The following is a 21175-nucleotide window of genomic DNA, read 5'->3' as shown; positions in this document are numbered from 1 at the left end:
CTCAGGACCTCTGGAAAAGCAGACAGTGCTCTTAACCACTGAGCCATCTCTCCAGCCTGAGACTATTTCTTACTTTTGGTTTAAATCCAATTTCTATCATTTGTTATAATAATAAAAATAACATACAGGGCTATGAAAAAGAGTCAGTACCCATCATCGTAAACATCTTTGTTCCAAGAGAAAACAGTCACATCGGACATTGCTGGGCTATCTAGGGACATGGTGGGAGCTGAACCCAGACACCGGGTCCTCTTTCTAATACAATCTCCATCAGGTAGGCGAACGAGGGAGATTTCACAGGGGATACGTCAGCTCCCAGATGTTGCTCCAGCAGTGAGTGATCATGTGGGAAGCCATAAAATGCAGTACCAGATAATCCCTATGTTAACATCTGGACCCAAGACATTTCCTCTCTGAAGACGGTGTGCAGCTTCTTAAACACATATGGACCAGAGGAGTAAACTTCTGAGGTTTATGATGTTAGCAACGATTATTCCACTAGGGGAAAGCACCTCGGGGTTTGCCTATAAGTGCGCGCCTAGACAGGAAGCTCCACATGAGTCGGGGATGACACCATTCCCTGGGCTGAGGTTTCAGATTCGTCAAAAGGCAGCATTCCTCTCTCCTTGATTCCTGTGGATCCCGACATCCCGCAGATGGGATGCGACCAGCTACGTCACACTCCTGCTATCGTCTCCCTCCACTGCGATGGGCAGACTATGCGTCCTCAAACTGCGAGCCCACACAAACCCTTCTTCCCTTAAGACACTTTTGTCCGAGTGATGAGAAAAGTCAGCCAACAAACTGCTTATGTATAGAATGAGAGATTGAAAACGTGTAAATCCACCTACTTCCTACAGATCGCAAAGATCCCGGTCCCAGTCAGAAGGAGGGCAATGAAGATCACCGACGGAATAGCCACCGTTGTTATACTCATTCCTAGAGGAGAAAGCCATGTCACAACACAGATATCACACCCCTCACAAACACACACACAATCCAGCTTCTGAATGGGGTGTGGCGGTGTGTAGCATTAACCCCAGACTCAGGAGGTAGAGGCAAGAGGGTCTATGTGCGTTCCAGGCTAGCCAAGGGTACAGGGTACAGGGATACACACACAGTGAGATGCTGTCTCAAAAATAAATAAATAGATAAATAGATAAATAGATAAATAAATAAATAAATAAATAAATAAATAAATAAATAAATAAGATAAGCAAATCTGCTTTGTGCGTAGGGAAATGAATACGTGTTTGCCTATGATGTTAGAAAGTAAAGTCTGAGCTAAGTCTGAAAGCATAAAATTGTTCCTCTACTCAAAAAGGTCACGGTTTGTTCCATGTACCTCGGGATTGGCTTTTATTCTGAGCTCCTCGCTGGGTTCAAGTTAATTCCCCAAATCAGAATTAGACTGCATATGGCTGGGTGAGGCTCTCAGAGTGAGGGTGAACAGCTCGTGGGGAGGTTTGGCAGGTAACTGTTACCAAGGCTGGGGAAGCTGTGGGATTCCCATTGTCACAGCTGTGGTGCATTAACTGAAGACGTTCTCAGGCAGCGTGTCACTCGGCCACTGAAAACGCCATGCTTCTCGCCTACTCTCTCTGCCTCAAATGAAGAGGCTCTCCTGTCCCGGGATAGGCCACTGGCTGTATAAACTATAAACGAATGGAGGATGATATCACACTGTACCTTTCTTTGTGACCCTTGGGTAGAGATAAAGGACAGTTAGAAGTGAAAATGTCTGCTGGACATGGCGATGCACGCCTTTGACCCCAGGACTGGACTGGACTGGCAGACGCAGGTGGATCTTGGTGAGTCTGAGGCCAGCCTGATTTACATATCTCATTCAGGCCACATAGGGGAACAGAGTGAGACTATCCCTCAAAGGACTAACCACAACCAAAGTAGAAATGTATAGCTCATGAACAAGAGGTTAAAAAAAACCCCAAAACCTAGAATATAAAATACAGGTAAATTTCAGCCATGTCATTCTTTAAGAGTGAAATTTCAGGAAAATGTAACAATCTAAACATTGTAGAGGGGAGTGGTTAATTAATGGCATATCCATATATAGTAATTTGGAAATATATATGAAATATATATTTAAATATATTTTATATATATTTATAAATATGAAGTATATAGTAAATAGGAAAATACTGAGAATTTAAAGTTAAATGAAAAATGTATAGCATGCTACAGCTTACTATTGTGGTGTGTGTGTATATATGCATGTGTATGTATTCATATATGCATACATTTACTATTATTTGTTCTTAGAGAGAGGTATTGGGATTAAAGTTGAACACCTACTATGCGCAGCTAAATAGTAGAGTTTTGTGGGGGTGTTTTTTGTTTGTTTGTTTTTCAAGACAGGGATTCTTTGTGAACTCTTGTCCGTCCTAGAACTCACTCTGTAGATCATGCTGGCCCTGAACTCACAGAGGTCTGCCTGCCTCTCCTCCCAAGTTTTGGGATTAAAAGCATGGGCCACCAGCACCCCATTAAATAACATTTAACCCGAGGATGGTCTTGAAGTCCTGACCCTCTTGCCTTTACGTTGAGGTAGGTTACTGGTCTAGCAAAGATAGACCCAGGACAACCAAGCGGGAAACAAAACAGAACAATACAAAACAAAACAAAACAATAAACCCATATGCCAGAAAATTCTTGAACTATAGAACTCTACATAGTTCTGGGGTTTGCAGGACTAAATTCCCACTGTAGACTTTTAAACAATAAACTTAGGAAAAGCATGATCCTTACCTGGGGATGTAAACAGAAATCGCTTTTCTGACAGAGAACCACTGAAATAAAGGAGACAAAACAGGAGGCATGTAAGAGAGTTGCTTTGATAGACACTAGCACAGGACAGCTTCATACACCACCACCCCCCCATCCTGATGCCCTCCTGCTATCATTTATACCAGCATCTTCAAGGGTGGGCTAACTTAAAAACTGTCATAAATTAAAACACAAAACCTTTTGTAATAGTATGCACCAATTAAACGAATTTAACCATGACATTCTCACACATGTGCACAAGATTACTTTGTATTTACTCTCCACCATCCTCATTCCAAACTTTCCATGGTTTCCCTGACCTAAAGTCATCTGTCCTAGCCTGCTTTTTGTTACGGTGGCAAACAATCTTCTGGAGGGGAAAAGGTTTACTTCACTTTCAGCCTCCCTCACCAAGGCAAGGCAGGAACTAACGACAGAAACCTGAACAAGAAGTAAAGCAGAGGACGTGAAGGAATGCTGCTTATTGGATTGCTCTGCCTGCTTTCTTACACCACAAAGGACCACCTGCCGGAGCTGGCCCCACCCAGTTGGCTGGGCCCCTCCCATATCAGTCATCAACCATGAAAATACCCCACAGTCGTGCCCACAAGTAAATCTGATAAGGCAATTCAACTGAGGCCCCTCTCCCATAGAACCAACCAGACATCTCCCTTCTAGTTATACCTAAGATAGCATCTTGATGTATAGCCTGGGCTTTCCTAGACCTCACTAGATAGCTGCAGCTTTGCCGTATTCCTCTTGTCCTAGCTTTATCTTCCTGGGTCTCCATAATCTTGCTGAATATGATGATCTGTAGGTCAATTCTCTTGCAAATACCCCAAGTTCATCCCAAACCAAACTCTTTTGTGTACCATTAGAGTAAATATGGACAGGCAGGCATTCCTGTGATATGCTGGTAAAAGGCCTTGGTTTTTATATATATACACACACACATATACATATATATTATATATACATACACATTATATATATATATATATATATATATATATATATATATATATATATGGTTCAGTACACGGTATAACTGGGGTCTTACGGTAGTTTTTTTTCTCCAAACTTAATATTTGTATTGATTATTTGGGAATTTCATGTCATGCACCTCAATCACTTACGTCCTTTTTGAGAACCCTCTGGAAAAGGTACATACCATTGGGAATAAATTTACAATTCATCAAGAGTCTCTCTTTTACTTCTTAGTTAAGTTTTCTTTCTCCTAATGCCCCAACATAGGCATTACACAGGAAACATGGCCCCCAGTGATCATACCACCATGAACACTCACACTTGCTCTCACTGCCATGAGGCACTGACATACTGACTTTGATATTTTTGTTGTCAATTAGAGAGGGTAAGTGTGGAAAGGTTAACTTCTGCGCGCGCGCGTGCACACACACACACACACACACACACACACTTTTAAAGTGTAATAAAATTAAATTTTCATTCAAAAGTGCAGACCCGGGGGAGGGAGGTCCTGCTAATGGTTTTCTGCTGTCTTTTCTCCATTATCAGCTGGCTTCCGGTGGCCACTTCACTTGTCCAGCTAAGTAAGTGGAACAGAGTTACACTAAGAGTAGACAAACCTCCGTAAAAGCTACCACCTAGGGGAGGGCAGTAGGGCAAACAAATCCCATCAAATTACAGGAATAAGAAAGAAGCCCCCCCCCCCCCCCCCCCGGGCTCCAGAGTCAGACAGTCTGGACAATCTGAGGTAAACACAAAGGAAAGGCTTTCTCTTCTGATGGTCAGAGCCTCCTCCTCCTTCCCCTCCTCCGCTGGATGAGGTCAGTCCTTCTTCCTGATTCCATTCTGGCCTACTCAAATCGAGGAAGTGGCCTGACCCCCGGATGAGTCCCAGCAGAGTCTGGATATTTGCTTTAGGGACCCCTTCTTCCTCAGCTGCAACACTTCCTTCTGTGCTGTTTTTCCTGAATACCAAGCCATCATTTGTGGGAACAGAAGTTCAATGACCGCAAGTTCGGTGGTTCCCCAAGGGCAAAACATCACAGACAAAAACAGCTGCTCCCTGAAGATCTGGGATCTAAACAAGCAGAGGGGACTGGGTTCACATACAGTTGAATCCCTGTTCTGAACAGGGATCACAAGGAGAAAAGTACACTCCTGGGTATAATTCCAGGCTTCCTACTCCCACCAAAACAAAAAAACAACAAAATTTGTTCAAATAACTAATAACGATAAACCACCAATTCCCTAGAAGCTGTGAATCATTGACATTTATGAACATCTTTGGTATGCAGATTTAATTTCAAGTTATTTTCTAAATTATATTTATACATTAAGTCTAATTGCTACATAGGTAATCGAGAGAATGGAACTCACTTTTTTACTTAACTGTATTCTTGTCTTTCTCGTCAATCTTCCAAAGTTTGAGACAGTTATGTACATAATAAACATATATGTATGGACAAGAGAGACTGAAAGATGGCTCCGTGGTTAAGAGCACTGTTCCAGGGGCACGAGGTTCAATTCCCAGCAACTACATAGTAGCTCAAAACTTTCTGTAACTCTAATTCTAGGTGGTCTGCTGACTTCTGATCTCTTTGGGGCTGAGGCATTCACATGGTGCACATACATGCGTGCAAACAAAACACTCATACACATAAAAAATAGGAAAAAAATCCTTAAGTATATGTAGTTTGTGTATACACATATGTATTACTGGGTGTGGCAGTGCACATCTTTAATTTCATCAGTAAGGAGGCTAAGACAGGCAGACCTCTGGTCTACATAACAAGTTCCAAGCCAGCACTACATAGGCAAACTGTTAAAAAAAGAAAAGAAAAAAGAAAAGGAAGGAAAAGAAAAGAAATAGTGTGAAAAAGAAAAGGAAGAAAGGAAAGTGTATATATGGTATAATTTCATTCATTTCAGCGATGACATCAGTCTCTAGAAGCATTCTGTTGAGCATGGTGATACAGGCCAGTGGAAAGAGGAAGTAGGAGTTCAAGGCCAGCCTGGCTATAGTAAGCTGCAGGCTTGCTTAGGCTGAGACCCTTTCTTAAAACAAAAAATTTATCTCTGAGAAAAGAGCACTCAGTGGTCTCTTCATTCTTAAAATCCTACCTGGAAAACAAAAAGGCAAATGGGACCTCACGGTGGGTGGGGGCACTGAATCTAAGTCCTCAGTGCTGTGTGCAACACACAACCCATTCTCATTGGACAATCTTTGGGGTCACACACCCAGCAAGGCTTGCACTGCCTTAGATGAGACCTCTCAGATGAGAATGCTTCTACCGGCAACCACCTCCACCCCAAATGGATTTCTTCTTTCTCCTCAGCCACTGGAAAGCTTGCCTGTTTGGCTCCACGACAAGCCGACATCCATCTCCATGGCTCTCTGGCTCCTTTCCTCAGCCTTTGACTCTGTCTCCCCTAAGCCTTGCTCCTCCCTTTTGCCATTTTCCATGAGTGTCTTCTCTCATGGCCATCACATACCCAACTTCTCTCCTAACCTCAGGTGCTCCTTCTAAACCCTACTCCCAGCAGCCTAACCTGGAAAAGAATTTTAAACCCAGTTTTTACTAGAAATTTCTGAAGTGATTTTTTTCTCTTTCAAAAAAACGTAGAACGCAGCTTCCTATAATAGCCATGTTGTTGGCCCACACCTTTGTTAAACTATAATAGTTACATACTTTCTCAAAATGACATCAGATTCAATCCAACCTACACTAACTTGAGAACCTATCTACTATTGATAAAGTGATCTCTTAACCCCAGGTTTTCTGACAGTGGGTCTGGGTATATACAGCCCAGGCTAGCCTGGAATTCACAATCCTCTGACTTTAGACTCTCAAATGCTGGGACACCGCACATGCTTGTAATGGACTTCCTACCAAGCAAGATGGTCCACACGCTTATGAGTACTGCCTTAGTCAGGGTTCCTATTCTTGTGATGATACACCATGACCAAAAGCAAGTTGGGGAAGAAACACGTCCACATCACTCTTCATCATTGTAGGAAGTCAGGACAGGAATTCAAGCAGGGCAGGAACCTGAAAGCAGGAGCTTAGGCAGAGGCCACGGAGGCTCAGCTTGTTTTCTAACAGAACCCAGGGCCACTAGCCCAAGGATGGCCCCACCCACAATATGCTAGGCAGTCCCCTACCAATTACTAATTAAGAAAATGCCCCAAAGGCTTGCACCCAGTGCCATCTTATGGAGACATTTTCTTCATGGTGGTTCCCTCCTCTCAGATGACTAGCATGTGTCAAATGATATCCAGCACAAGGATAGAACAATGAAAGTTGAGTTTCCTGTGCACAAGAGAGGTCTGGGATGTTAGTGGAGTGGCTGGGAGGTTGAGTGCTTGTCCAACATACACAGAGCTCTGGGTTTGATCTTCAGCATTGGATAAACTGGGTGTACACTTGTAATCCAAGAACTTGAGTGGTAATGGAAGGACCACGTGTTCACAGCAAGCAGAAAACGATAAGTAAAAAGGGGACAATAAGGCTAAAGACTGTCACGTGGCATATAGATCACGAAGTGTGTGCTGCTTCTGTCCCGAGCCTTATACTTATCCTTGGGACTAAAACTGTGGAAAGTTGTTCACAACACAATCGTAGTCAAAGGAAACATTTCCAGGGACTGACAAGAGTACAGGGAAGACTGGGTGTGGGGGTGGGAATGGTGAGGGTAGGGTATGTATGGGGAAGGAAGAGACCTGAAGGTTCCAGGAACACATCCTCCTCACTAACTACCCATCTTCAGGGAGCCTCCTTCTCCACACACATTACTGCTCTCAGGTGTGTGGGTATTGGCACCTTGGAGCAGCCTGTTATTAGGCTATAGTAACAGCTCTCCACACCTCCTAAACTCCAAGGGTATCCGAATGTATACAAAGCTTAGTTTGAAATGTCTAAATCAATTTACATATCCCAGCCCCATGAAGCAAACAACTATTGAACTGAGATGCTAACGCATAATAAAAGCCATTGCTATCTATCTATCTGTCTGTCTATCTATGTATCTATCTATCTCTGTCTATCTACCTATGTATCATCTATCTGTGTATCTATGTATCTATCTGTCTGTCTGTCTATGTATCTATGTATCTATGTATCTGTCTATCTGTGTATCGATGTATCTGTCTGTCTGTCTATCTATTTGTGTATCTATCTATGTATCTATGTATCTATCTATCTATTTGTGTATCTATCTATGTATCTATGTATCTGTCTGTCTGTCTATGTATCTATGTATCTATGTATCTGTCTATCTGTGTATCGATGTATCTGTCTGTCTGTCTATCTATTTGTGTATCTATCTATGTATCTATGTATCTATCTATCTGTCTATTTGTGTATCTATCTATGTATCTATGTATCTGTCTGTCTGTCTGTGTATCTATGTATCTGTCTGTCTGTCTATCTATCTATTTGTGTATCTATGTATCTATCTATCTGTCTGTCTGTCTGTGTATGTATGTATGTATGTATGTATGTATCTATCTATCTATCTATATATCTATCTATCTATTTGTGTATCTATCTATGTATCTATCTATCTGTGCATCTATCTAAGGATCTATGTATGTATGTATATATGTATGTATGTATGTATGTATGTATGTATGTATCTATCTATCTATCTATCTATCTATCTATCTATCTATCTATCATTTATTGCAGCCCCCATTCTACTCCCCAGGAATCTTTGAGGTAGGGAGCACTCGGTGGTTCTATGAAGATTTCAGTTCCCTCTTCCCTTCAGTATGAAGTAAAACTGGGGCTAACTTAAGTCATTTCCTGAAACTATAAAAACCCAAAAGGAATAAGCATTAATTCTCTCACACATGTGCAGCTGGAACTGCAAGAATTCTCCCACCCCAGGGCTCAGACGTCTGCCATTTTAACTTATGTGCCCACATAACCAGAAAGCTCTCTTGCTACTACATTTATTTTCCACATAAAGACTATAAATGCTGTTGAAACTCTCACCCATTTTAAAGAGTTTATTTATTTATTTATTTATTTATTTATTTATTTTTTATTTATTTATTTTTTTTGCCGGAGCTGGGGATCGAACCCAGGGCCTTGCGCTCCCTAGGCAAGCGCTCTACCGCTGAGCTAAATCCCCAACCCCTTATTTTATTTTTTAATTACCAGTGTTTTGCCTTAATCTTTGTGTGCTATTTGTATGCCTGGTGCCTGAAGAAGGCACCTTAGAACCTGCATCACAGATGGCTGTGAGTTGCCAGTGTGATGCTGGGAATAGAACTTGGGTCCTCTGGTACAGCAACAGGTACTTTTAATAGCTGAGCCATCCTGGTAGCCCCCATATAACACAAATATTTTCACAGCTGACTGCCACTTGGCAAAACACCCCTGCCGTCCCTTCAGAACTGCAAGCTGATCAATTATGGCCTCAGAGCTTTCTCCTCTCAGAACACAAACAAAGTACTTACTGCCGGGAGAGCACACCGTTGGCCAGGATTCCTTCGTAGTGACTTATCCCCTTGCTCTGAAGCAGGTTGATCTGGCCACCTAGTTCATCCGTGATGATCCCTGCATGGATGGCAGCTTTGCACAATAAAGAGGTCTGAAAACAGAGTGACATCATTATTATTCAGCACTCACGTATTTAAAACAAAGCTGGAATTTTCCACTTTATACTTTCTTTTTTTTGGGTGTTCATTAGTTTTGTTTTTTGTTTTTTGGTTTTTTTCTTTTTTCTTTAGAGACAGAGTCTCATTATTTAGTGCTGGTTATCCTGGAACTCTTTATGTAGACTAGGCTGGCTTTGAACTCACAGATCTGCCTGCCTCTGTCTCTGGAGTGCTGGGATTAGATTTGCTGGCTTAGTCATTCACAGTGTACTCAGCCCCCGTGAATAATGGCTCTTGTGGCCACAGCCCTATGTTAACTCCTAGCTGCAAAAATCTAAACGAGTCAAGGAGTTTGCCTTGTTCTGCCACAATTCACGAGGCCCTGCTAACTGACATGCACGCTAGTGAAGCCACAAGGACTCTTCAGCAGCAGAGCAATTTCAGACTCGCAGAGCCAAAGAACCCATCTGTCAAAACCACTCACCATGCTCATAAGACGCTGAGTTCACGGTAGACTGTTATGCAGAGAAAGATAATGGACTTGTCCCTCAGACTTGGTTTACAAGCAGACAGTCTTAACAAGGCAACCTAGGTACTATTCAACCTTCTGTACTTGAGCTTCACATTAATTCTTTGATTTGATACAACATCAAAACTAAAATGGCTGCCACCTGCTATAATGGAGCAGCAAGTTTCATGTGGAATGATCCAGAAAACAAACAAACAAACAAACATCCCAGCATTCGTCTCATTTTCAGAATCCTTTCAGTGAGTCCAAAAGCCCGTGACTGCTGGGCTAGTGGCTCATGGGAGCCTTCAGCCCCAGCTACATGCTGTTTAGACAAATTTGGCAAAAGCAAGATCAACTGGCTGGCTCTGATTAAGACAGGTTAGAGGGTGACACTGGCTCTGACAGGAAGTTAAGGAATGACAAGAACTATGGGGTGACCAGGTTCAAAGGTCCCCAGGAATAGATGTGGATGAGAAGACAATAGACAGACAGACTAGGCATTGTGGCCAAAAAGGTAACTGTAAATAAAGCTGAGCTGTGTACTCTGAGGCTTCCATAATGGCTAACACCAAACCCAAGACGACAGAGGGTCGTGCCACTGGGTCTTAATTACTGGACCTACGTGGTTCTTAGCTTCATGGCAACATTGATTACCTGAGTCTCGATGGGAACGTTTCCTCAAATCTCAGTTATAGCACATGCAAAAGCAATGGACAATACCATTTTCTAACCAATTACCTTGTAACCAATTATCTTGGAGTTGCAGCAACACCAAGGAATTTTATGATTTTTTTTTTTTCTTAAGAGACTTCATATTTCTCCCCTGAGATTTGGCAGTGAAAATCTGTTCTGCAGTAAGTGATGTCGTTGTTACAAACAGAACATACAACACAAGAGAATACCCATAGACGTGCAAATAATACTGTCCCCTTCCTTTAGGAACAGGGAACATAGGATAATTTTGTCCCCTAGAAGGAAGATAACCCACAGTGGAGACCCATCTTGCATTGAAAAAAAAAACTTCCTGGAATCTGCCTTCCTAGGAAGCTTACTCTATGGTAAAAAACAAAAAACAAAAAACAAAAAACAACAACAACAATAAAAAAAAAAAAAAACCAAAACACTGGTAACCACAGCCATTAGGAAAGGGAGGCAGGAGGACCAGGAGTTCAAGGTGATCTCCAGCTACTTAGCTGCTTCCAGACCAGCCTGGACTACCTGAGATTCTTTCTCAGCAAACAAAACAGGATTGGGGAATGGATCAGCTGGTAAAGCACTTGCTGTGCCAGTGTGTGAACCGGAGCCCTCAGACCCCTAGAACCCGTAAAGCTAAGACATTGCAGTGTCTGTAATCCTAGCATGCCTAGGGCGGGAAGGGAGGCAGAAACCAGATTCTGGAAAACTAGCTAGAGACCGTCTCAAACAAGGCGAAAACCAAGGACAGACCTGAGGTTGTTTTTTGTTCTTCTTCAACCTCCAAGTGTGCATTGTAACACACACATATTCTCACTTCCCCTGCACCCATAAAGTCGGTAGGAGGGCTGGAAAGACGCTATTTCAGAAGACCTAGGTTCAATTCCCAGCACCCACATGGCAGCTAACAGCCATTGGTTAACTCCAGTTCCAGGGGATCCAAAGTCCTCTTCTAGTCTCTTCAGGTACTCTTCTCGCGTAATATATGGAAGTAAAATATCCACACACAAGTTTTTTTTTTTTTTTTTTACTTTTTTAAATCTCAAAAAATTAAAAATGAAAAATGGTGGGAAAATGGTGGTGAGATGGCCTAGTAGGTAAAGGATCTAGCCACCAAATCTGAGGACCCGACGTCAATACCCGGGAGCCAGTGAGGGAATCAACTCTGGTCAATGTTTTCTGAACTCTATACTCAAGCTGTGTCAAGCATGACTCTGGGGAGGTTTGAATGAAAATGGCGCCCATAGGCTCAGACATTGAATATTTGGTCTGTAGTTGGTAGAACCTTTGGGGGAAGGATTAGAAAGTGTGGCCTTGTTGAAAGGGGTATGTTATAGGGCAGGGCTTTGAGGTTTCAAAGGCTCACACCATTTCTAACTAGATATTTCTCTGTCTCATGGCCGTTGGCTCAAAATGCAAACTCTCGGGTAACATACCAGTCGGCCATCACTCTCATTCCATGATGGTCATGAACCGCAAGCAAACACCCAATTTAATACCTTTTCCTCTAAGTTGCCTTGGTCATGATGTCTCATCACAGAAATAGAAAACTGACACTGCCTCCCAATAATAATAAATGGATACTTTATTATTATAATAGTCTTAGTCAGGGTTTCTATTCCTGCAATAAACATCATGACCAAGAAGCAAGTTGGGGAGGAAAGGGTTTATTCAGCTTACACTTCCACATTGCTGTTCATCACCAAAGGAAGGCAGAACAGGAACTCACACAGGATAGGAATTTGGAGGCAGGAGCTGATGCAGCGGCCATGGAGGGATGCTGCTTATTGGCTTGCTTCCCCTAGCTTGCTCAGCTTGTTCTGTTATAGAATCCAAGATCACCAGCCCAGGGACAGCAGCACACACAATGGGCTGGGCCCTCCCATCTTGATCACTAGTTGAGAAAATGTCTTACAGCTGGGTCTCATGGAGGCATTTCCTCAAGGGAGGCTCCTTTCTCTGTGATAACTCCAGCTTGTGTCAAAAGTAGCCAGTACAATAATCAATCAATCAGTAAATACAATGAAATTATTTTAAAGGGACTATCTAGAACATAGAGAGCGAGCTGTCTGGAAAACCATCTCAGGCAGAACATAGGCTGTCAGCTTGGATCCAAGATTTGACTTCAAGTCATTTGTTTTGCCACTCCCAGACTCCCCTTCCTCAGAACCCCTCTCCAAGGCAATGTTGGTCCTTGGCATTTGAGCTCCAGGGGATCTGACACCCTCTTTTGAGGCTCTAAAGGTAACACCTGTACACATGTGCAAATATGTACATGTAGACATATACATAAATACAAAGTAAAATAAAAAGTCCAAGAAAAAGCATTTCGTTTGCAGTTAATAAAATTTTTACTAAAAATGCCAGTAAAGTGTAACGAAAGTAAGGCATGTGCTTAAGTGGCAAGATGGTAAGTTATAAAATACATTCCAGAGCCATACTCGATGGTGTTTGCTTGCAACATAAGCTCTAGGGGGAAGACGGCAAGGGAGTTAAGCTCAAAGCCAGTCTGGGCTACACAGGGAATTGAATGTCCTCTCTAGCCTCAAAATAAAACATGATCTCAAAGAAACAAAATGAAATGAAATAAATTTAACTACCAATCATGTGGCTTGTCCTCGTGTATTCCATTACAGTTCCTGTAGTCTGTGTATTGGTGGATTTGTAACATGTTTCTCTAATCAGGTAATATCCTATAGGGCTTTTAGGAAACATGGAAAGTAAATTGTAGCTATTTAGAAACACTTATTCCTTTTTCCCTAGTTTTTTTCCCCCACCCCATCCCTTTTTGCCTAATCCAGGAGTAATACTTCTGCTTTCTCAGTTTTCAATAATCTTTATTTTTGAGATTATAATTACATAATTTCCCCCTTCCTTTTTTTTCCCCCTCTAAACTCTCCCACATACCTCTCCTTGCTGTAGTTCAAACTTGAAGCCTTTCTTTTTCATTAATGATTACTCTGTGTGTGTGTGTGTGTGTGTGTGTGTGTGTGTGTGTGTGTGTACTGTTCATTCTGTATCATGCTATTCATGCTTCTTGGAATCAAATGATCAATTGGCTTGTTCTTCTATGGAGAAGACTATTTCTCCTGCTCTCAGTTTCCTGTAGTTCTTTGAATAAAGCTGAGGTCTCATGGGCTCTTCCCTGGCCGCATTGGCATGTCTACTACTGTTGTCCTTGTTTAGCTCATGTTTACACAGTTGGTTGAGTACTTTTTGAGAACAATGGATTGATGAAATGAATTAGTTATAGTCAGCAAGATGGCTCAGTCCTAAAAGTACCCACTGAGCTCCCACAGGTGACTGCTTAAGCTCAGTTGTGGTTTGAATAAGAATTGCCCCAGTAGGCCCATTTGAATGTTTTGATCAACAGGGCGTGGCACTGTCTGAAAGGATTAGAAGGATTAGGAAGTGTGCCTAAGTATCTCCAAAGCCCATGCCACCCACTGTTATCACAAATATCCCCATACCCATTTTTCTTAGGTTCCCTAGAGACACATCGCCCCAAAGCAAGCTTCACCATTGCCTCTAATTTTTCTTTTTAATTAAACCAAAACAGGGAGGGGGGGACGGGGGGGTGGTATTCTGTCTAAGCTCCACCCCCACAGCTACCCAGGAACAGCCAGGAATGCTCCGCCCCACAGTTGCCTAGCAACAACCAGCTGTGCCTGACAACTATAAAAGGGGCTGCTTGCCCCTCCTCACTCTCTTACTCTCTCTTACCCTCTCTTACCCCTCTTGCTCTTTGTTCTCTGTTCTTGCCCCCACCACCCCCCTCCACGTGCCCATGGCCGGCCACCTTTCCTCTCTTCTACTCTTCTCTCACTAAACATCTCCACGTGGAACCATGGTGTCTTAGTATTTTCTGTCTGGGCACGGACCGAGATTTAAACCCTAACAACCCACTCCATCTTTCTTAGCTTCTACTCCAACACCAATGCTTACCGTCATGATAATAAAACCCTCTAAAACTGCAGGCCCCAATTAAATGCTTTCTTTTCTAAGAGTTGCCCTGGCCCATGGTGTCTCTACACAACACAACAGTGACTAAGATGAATTCAGTTTCTGGAATCCATTCAGTGAAGGGAAAAAGCCACTTCCACAGGCTGTCCCCTGACCGCCCCTTGCATCATGATACATAGAGGCCCCCATACACAGAAGAGACAATGATAATAATAAACTGGTTAAGTGACATTCGCCATTGACAAGCAGATGCGCCCACTATTCGAAAGCTGGACAGGTGGTGAAGGAAGCCGTCTCTGTGGTCAGATCGTAAGGAGAAGCCCAAAGCCCACATTGCTGTCGGCATTGAAAACAGACATAGCCCTGATGGCTACATTGTCAGACGAAGCAGAACTCAGACCCTTAAGACTCAAAAAGGCCCTTGAAAGTTCGTCACTGTACGCCTCTGCAGATCCATTCTGCCCCCATCCCACTCGCGCCCCACTCACACGTACTGTCACCAACAACTGCTTGCAGCATCTACATATTCCTCTGAACACCACGTTGCACTCCATGCTGCCTCAGTCCTTTCATGCAGCTGAAACTGGCATCCCTACGATGCTTAGCCCTCGATCCTGCTGCTTGCTGCTTTTTGAAGCGTGAAGCGATGCCTTTTCTGTAACGGTCTCGTTAAGATCACATATTCTCAACAAGCTATGTCATCCTACGCTCGGAAGATAAACAGGAAGACCAGGAGCTCAAGCCCAGCCCTAGGTACACAATGTTCAAGGGCCAGCCTGGGGCTACAACGGATTCTGGCACAAACGAACAAACCGAATGCTACAATCTCTCTCGAGTCTGAATGCTTCTACTTCGATGACCCCTCAAGTGATTAGTTTTCCAGATTCTGCTTTCTTGATGTACAGGATGCTTTAGTTTTGCAAAGAGCTCCCAAGAAAAGATTCCTTACACTGAATGTACTTCCTAAGAGGAAACGGCCTTGGTGTAGATTCTAAAATAACCCCTAGGAACTGCCTCCTGCTAATACCCCTTGAAGACAGGAAGTTGTGACATTCTCCTATTAATAATTCATGGGTTGGGGATTTAGCTCAGTGGTAGAGCGCTTGCCTAGCAAGCGCAAGGCCCTGGGTTCGGTCCCCAGCTCCGGAAAAAAAAAAAATTCATAGAACACAGCAAAAAGGTGGGATGTCACACTTCTCCACTGTATCTCAGAACGAGATGCTTTACCTAGTGATTCTTGCTGGCTTCAGGGACATGTGTAGCTGTGTGAGAAGGACACGGGGCAAGAACAGCAGCACCACCAGGCACGACCCAAGAATACAAGGCCTTCTGTCCAATAACCTTCAATTAGCAGAATGTGTCCAGCACTGCAAGCTTAGAAGCTGACCTGTCACTAGAGGAGCCACAGAGAGGGGCTGTAGCTCCAGCTGGCACTTACGCTCTATCCTCATGAGATCCTGAAGTGGGAACCCAGACAAACCCTGATCAGATTCCTAATCCACAGAAAACAGGAGAGATGGGTGAGCAAGATGTCTCAGTACATAAAAGGGTTGTGTGGCAACTGCCACCACCTGAGTTTGGTCCCTGGATCCCATCATGGAAAGAATGAATGAATTCCTGAAATTGATCTCTGACCTCCACATTGCAAACAGTTACCTGTATGCATAGGGCATGCCACACACACACACACACACACACACACACACACACACACACACACACATACACACACACACACACAGAGCCTTTTAAAAGGCTGGGTATGGCCGTGCATGTCTCTGATCCCAGCAACAGGGAGACAACGGGGGTGCCGAAACAGGCAAATCTGATCTATACAGTTCCAGGTCTGCCAGGCTACTTGATGAGACCTTGTCTCCCAATAAATAAATATATAAATATGAAAAGACAACAGAAAACATCCTAGGGGTAGCTAAGTACCTAACAGATACACGGAAGGTATGTAACCAGCTTCTGTAAAGAGACGAACTTCCAAAAAGAAACAGTAGCTAGGCATTGGGGCACTCCCCTTTAAACCCAGCCCTTGCAGATGGATTTATGAGTTCAAGCCAGCCTAGTCTACAGATCGAGTTCTAAGACAGCCAGGCCCACACAGAGAAAACCTGTCTTGAAAAACAAAAGAAAAGCAAAAGCAAATGGTGCCATGGTGCCAAGGAGTTGGTGAGAAACAAGGAAACCGCATGCCAGCACCTGCAGATAAGCACTCAGATCTAACACACGAGAGGACACCCTCCCACCTCACACCCACATACCCCTCCCAAGAAGAACAACACACCTTCCCACTGAAAGGGAAGAAACGCCACTTCAAACTGTGTTTTGTAGTTAACTTCCTGGAATCATTCTCTAGGAATAGCTTCTCTATGTTTCAGAAAAATGATACAGTCCATTAAAAGAGTAAAAACTGAAGTGTGCCACAAGTAGAAAAGAAAAATAGAAGTCCAGTAGGCCAGATGAACATCCTGTGTTCAATTTATAAACAAAAGCAACCCAGCAAAGAGGAAACTAAAAGTAAACTTACACTATGATCTATTTCAAAATCAGGATGTGCCAAGGGAAAAAAACAAAATGAAATGTAAAAAACAGACTACGAGATTACAGTCGTGTTTTCTGTCCTGCCAGAGGCAACTTCTCAATGTCTACAGTGTGTGTGGGAGAGATACTTCTTCACACACGAGGGTACGTCAGTGCTGTCTTTTCTCAGCAATACAGATGTTTCACATCTTAAATAAATCAAACCAACTCTTTCAACAGTCAAGTGCAAATTAAACTGTTTTAAATGGTAGTATAAGGAGAGAGGGAGAGAGAGAGGGAGGGAAAGAGAGAGAGAGAGAGAGAGAATATGAATATGCATATTTCCAGGATGGAAACCTGTAAGTGGAAATAGAGAATTATATTATATATTAGGAGACAGGGCAGACAGATTGAAGTCCTCTTAGACATAAAACCGTAGGTAGAGGTGGGTGGGCAGAGGTTTGGCAGCTGGCTTTATTTTGTGATGTAACTGTTAACGTCACTAGCTCTAGTATAGAGGACAACTGCAGTACCACAGAACTACAGTTAATAAGATGACTCTTGGCTGACACGCTTGTCACTTAATGATGCCCCAAACCGAGGGAAAAGAGAATAGTGACTCTACATAGCTGTTCTCTGACCTCCGTGTGTGCCATGGTATGTGCACCTACATGTGCACATTACACACACACACACACACACACACACACATACACACACACAAAAGAAAGGATGGGCCCTGAGAGAGGAGAGAGCGATGAATGAATGAATGTTATGTTTACGCATATAATATAAGTATAATTAATGAGTAAGTATACAAATGTATGGCCTTTTGTGGAAACTGGACAGGTGTTTGGCTCTCAAGGTTCCTGTGTTAATAAAAGCTAATGCCCAGCTCATAGCACTATTAGGATATGGGAGAACCTTTAGGAGGTGTGGCCTTATGGGAAAAAAACTAGGTCACCAAAAATGTGCCTTTGAAAGGGTCCATGGAACGCCCTCTTCCCTCCCTCTCTCTGCTTCCCAGCCGTCCTCAGGCTCCACCTCAGACCCAGCAGCAAGCAGGCTGGACTGAAACGGCCAACGTGAGAAATGAAAACTGACGTCCGCACTCTTACTGTAGATTACTCTCAGGAACTCACTCCAGGAAGAAGATGCTGACCATTACAATGGAATAGCACTTCTTAGGTGCAAAAACTACTTTTGTCTTTCATGTCACTTCTGCTACTCTTAACTTGGAAATGCTGAAAATACGAACGAGAGAGCACAGACAACTTTGGTTTCAAAATTATTGCATTTTACCATCTCATAAAATAAATAGCAAAACATCTGTCTGTGTTAAGTGCTGTACCCTGTTTCAGTTGATTTTGCAATGAATTCAGGCAGAGCAAGCAACTCTTACTTCCTTGGTATTAGCCTTAATTTACTTACATCTCTGTAGCCGTCTTTTGTATTCCCAGAAATGTCTCCTGCTACGTCTCTACAACCAGCGGGGCAGAATTTGCTGGGGGAAAAAAAAAGTTCATATGTTCTCAAATCACACTGAAAGCAGAAAAGCATTAAACTATACTTCAATTTAATTTCCATCACACACGCACGCACGCACGCACGCACAGTTGTAAAAGGACAGACCCTGAGTTCAAGAGAGAGATGAATGAATGCATGTTTAAGTATAAGGAATGAGTAAGTATGTGGATCTATGTCCTTCTGTGGAAGTTGGACAGGTGTTTGGATCTAAAGGCTCCATGGTTAATAAAAACTAACAGCTATCACATGGCTCTGTTGGCACAAGGTAATTCTGGAAATAAAAATGAATGCATAGGCTACTTTGGGTTTTTCCCCCCTCTTTCACAATATAGGCAAATAATATCTTGTTTTGAAGACAAGCAAGAAACTTCATTTACAAAAACACAAACTGATCTAAAATGTTGACCTGGAGAAAAGTTTCACATAATGGTTGTTTGCCAGAAAGAATGTGCTAGTAAGGATTTATCATGTATAAAGTATTAAAGCTGCTTTCCCAATACGCTTGGATTCTAAGATGCCTAAGAAATACTTGTAAGGTGAAAGGAAAATTCACCTATATAGTATAACCATACGCTTATTAAAGGAAATGTTTAAAATACATAACATTTTGTGTTTGGATGGGTAAAAAGAAGACAGAAAGCAACACTTGTAAACTCTCTTGGAGCAAAATCTTGGTGTCCGTTGCTACAGTAATTCATTATCTAAACGATACTCTAATGCAGAAACAAAATAGAAGCCATATGCTTAAATTGGAACATTCTAGTACCTATATTAGGAAAAGCTAAAAAGATAGGTAAAATTAATAATATATCTTTAACACAATATACCTGATTCTGTTAATTCCCACTTATAATGGGAAAAAAAAATCAAGGAGACTTTAAACTTATTTTTCCCTAGTACTGGGAATATATTTTATACCTGTACTACACTTCCCCTTAGTTCAAGTACACAGTCACCAGGGTTACTATAACTGAGACTACAGGTCTATGTAATAACAAATGACCCTTACACTTAAGAAGAATGCTTTAAAATTAGGGTTTAGTCAGGCCCTAAACATACAAGGCAGTACAAGAGGATCACATGTTCAAACACAAATTTGACACATACACACATACATGATAAATGCATAATCAAACAGGGATGGATTTACTGAAGTCATCTTTCAAGGAGCTTCCCAGGAACCCACCACAGATGGAAATGTAACTGAAGGGTGTGGTGGTTGGAATACGCTTGGCCCAGGGAGTGGCACTAGTAGGAGGTGTGGCCTTGATGGAAGAAACGTGTCACTGCCTAGGTGGGCTTTGAGAGACCTTCCTCCTAGCTATCTGGGAGTCAATCTTCTCCTATCGGCCTTCAGATGAAGCTGTAGATCTCAGCTCCTCCCGTGCCATGCCTGCCTGAATGCTTCCATTCTCTAGCCATGATGATACTGGACTGAACCTCCGAACTGGTAAAGCAGCCCTAATTAAATGTTGTCCTTATTAAATGTCACCTTGGTCCTGGCCTATGTTCACAGCAATGGAAACCCAACTAATCAAAGGGTCTCAGTGCTAGAGGTTGGGTGACTTGGCTCAGGCCAGGGTTAGCTCGCTGACCTCGACTCAGACTCTTTGACCTCTAGTTTCTGGAAGCATCGACATATCAAGGAAAGCTACTCACATCTTTGAACACACGCGCGCGCGCGCGCACACACACACACCCAACATAGTAAATCACTGAGCTTGAAAGATGACTGCTGTATGTTCCTGTTTCTGTATGACTTGACAATCTTCCTTCTTTCCTTCCATTTTTCCTTCCTTTCTTCCTTTGATTATAATCATACCATTTCCTCCCTCCCTGTCTTCTCTCCATGCCTCCTCTATTGGTCTCTTTCAAATTCCTGGCCTAATTTTTCATTAATTGTTGTACATATGTGTATGTACATATGTTCCTAAAGACATAAATACAACCTGCGTGGCTTTACCACTGTTTCTTGTATGTATGTCTTCAGGGTTGACCACTTGGTATGGGGTGATCAGCGGCTGCTCTCAGCTCCCCTCTCCAGTTGCCTTTAGTCTCTGTGTAGGGTTGAGCCTTCCTACTCGCTCCATTTATAAGGTGACAGATTCTAAAGTAGCAGCTGTTTTTTTATTTCCTTTCCTTTTACTTGCCCCTCGCTGCTTAGAAAATTACCACGTAATGACAACCAATTACCAAATGACCCAAATAAATGTTTCATAGTCCTTTCCTAGGGCCTGCGCGGCAGTAGTAATCAAGGAACCGGGAAAGAGAAAACAACCTCCGGCAGGCTCGCAGGTCCTTCAGAGAAGATGAGCCTTTGGACTCAGACAATGTAGGATTGCAGGAAACTAAAATGGTGCTGATGAGGCTCCTAAGACCCCCCATGGAGCCCACGCCTGTCATTCAAGAGCTGTGACAGCTCATGTGGAATGCATGAATAGCGATAGCAAGTAAAACACAGAAAGACTAAATAGCCTTGTGCTAATGTAGTCTAATTTTGCTGTCAGATGAATCTACAATCAGATGAGTAACAAAGAACTTCCAAAGGTTTCTGTATTCCAGAATTATGGGTGAGG

At 42.7% G+C, this 21175-nt stretch overlaps 1 protein-coding gene across 4 annotated transcripts in view; it reads right to left on the bottom strand.

Annotated features, from left to right (window-relative positions):
• Dcbld1 (discoidin, CUB and LCCL domain containing 1) overlaps positions 1–21175 on the bottom strand; it is a 93151-nt gene that overhangs the window by 7610 nt on the left and 64366 nt on the right. For 2 of the 4 annotated variants that reach the window (XM_228172.11, XM_063279672.1), the window contains exons 5-8: positions 18504–18576; positions 9236–9369; positions 2767–2807; positions 852–939 (exon numbers count right to left, since the gene is read on the bottom strand). In XM_228172.11, the coding sequence (XP_228172.5) occupies positions 852–939; positions 2767–2807; positions 9236–9369; positions 18504–18576 (336 nt within the window). Of the gene's footprint in view, positions 1–851; positions 940–2766; positions 2808–9235; positions 9370–15031; positions 16407–18503; positions 18577–21175 lie in introns of those variants that run through there. The other 2 variants (XM_039099381.2, XM_039099382.2) reach the window with 2 other exon arrangements.

The sequence above is a fragment of the Rattus norvegicus genome, chromosome 20, assembly GCF_036323735.1.
Source record: "Rattus norvegicus strain BN/NHsdMcwi chromosome 20, GRCr8, whole genome shotgun sequence".
Taxonomy (NCBI): Eukaryota; Metazoa; Chordata; class Mammalia; order Rodentia; family Muridae; genus Rattus; species Rattus norvegicus.
Note: the sequence above shows the minus strand (reverse complement) of the source record. Positions and strands in the feature narration are given on the sequence as shown.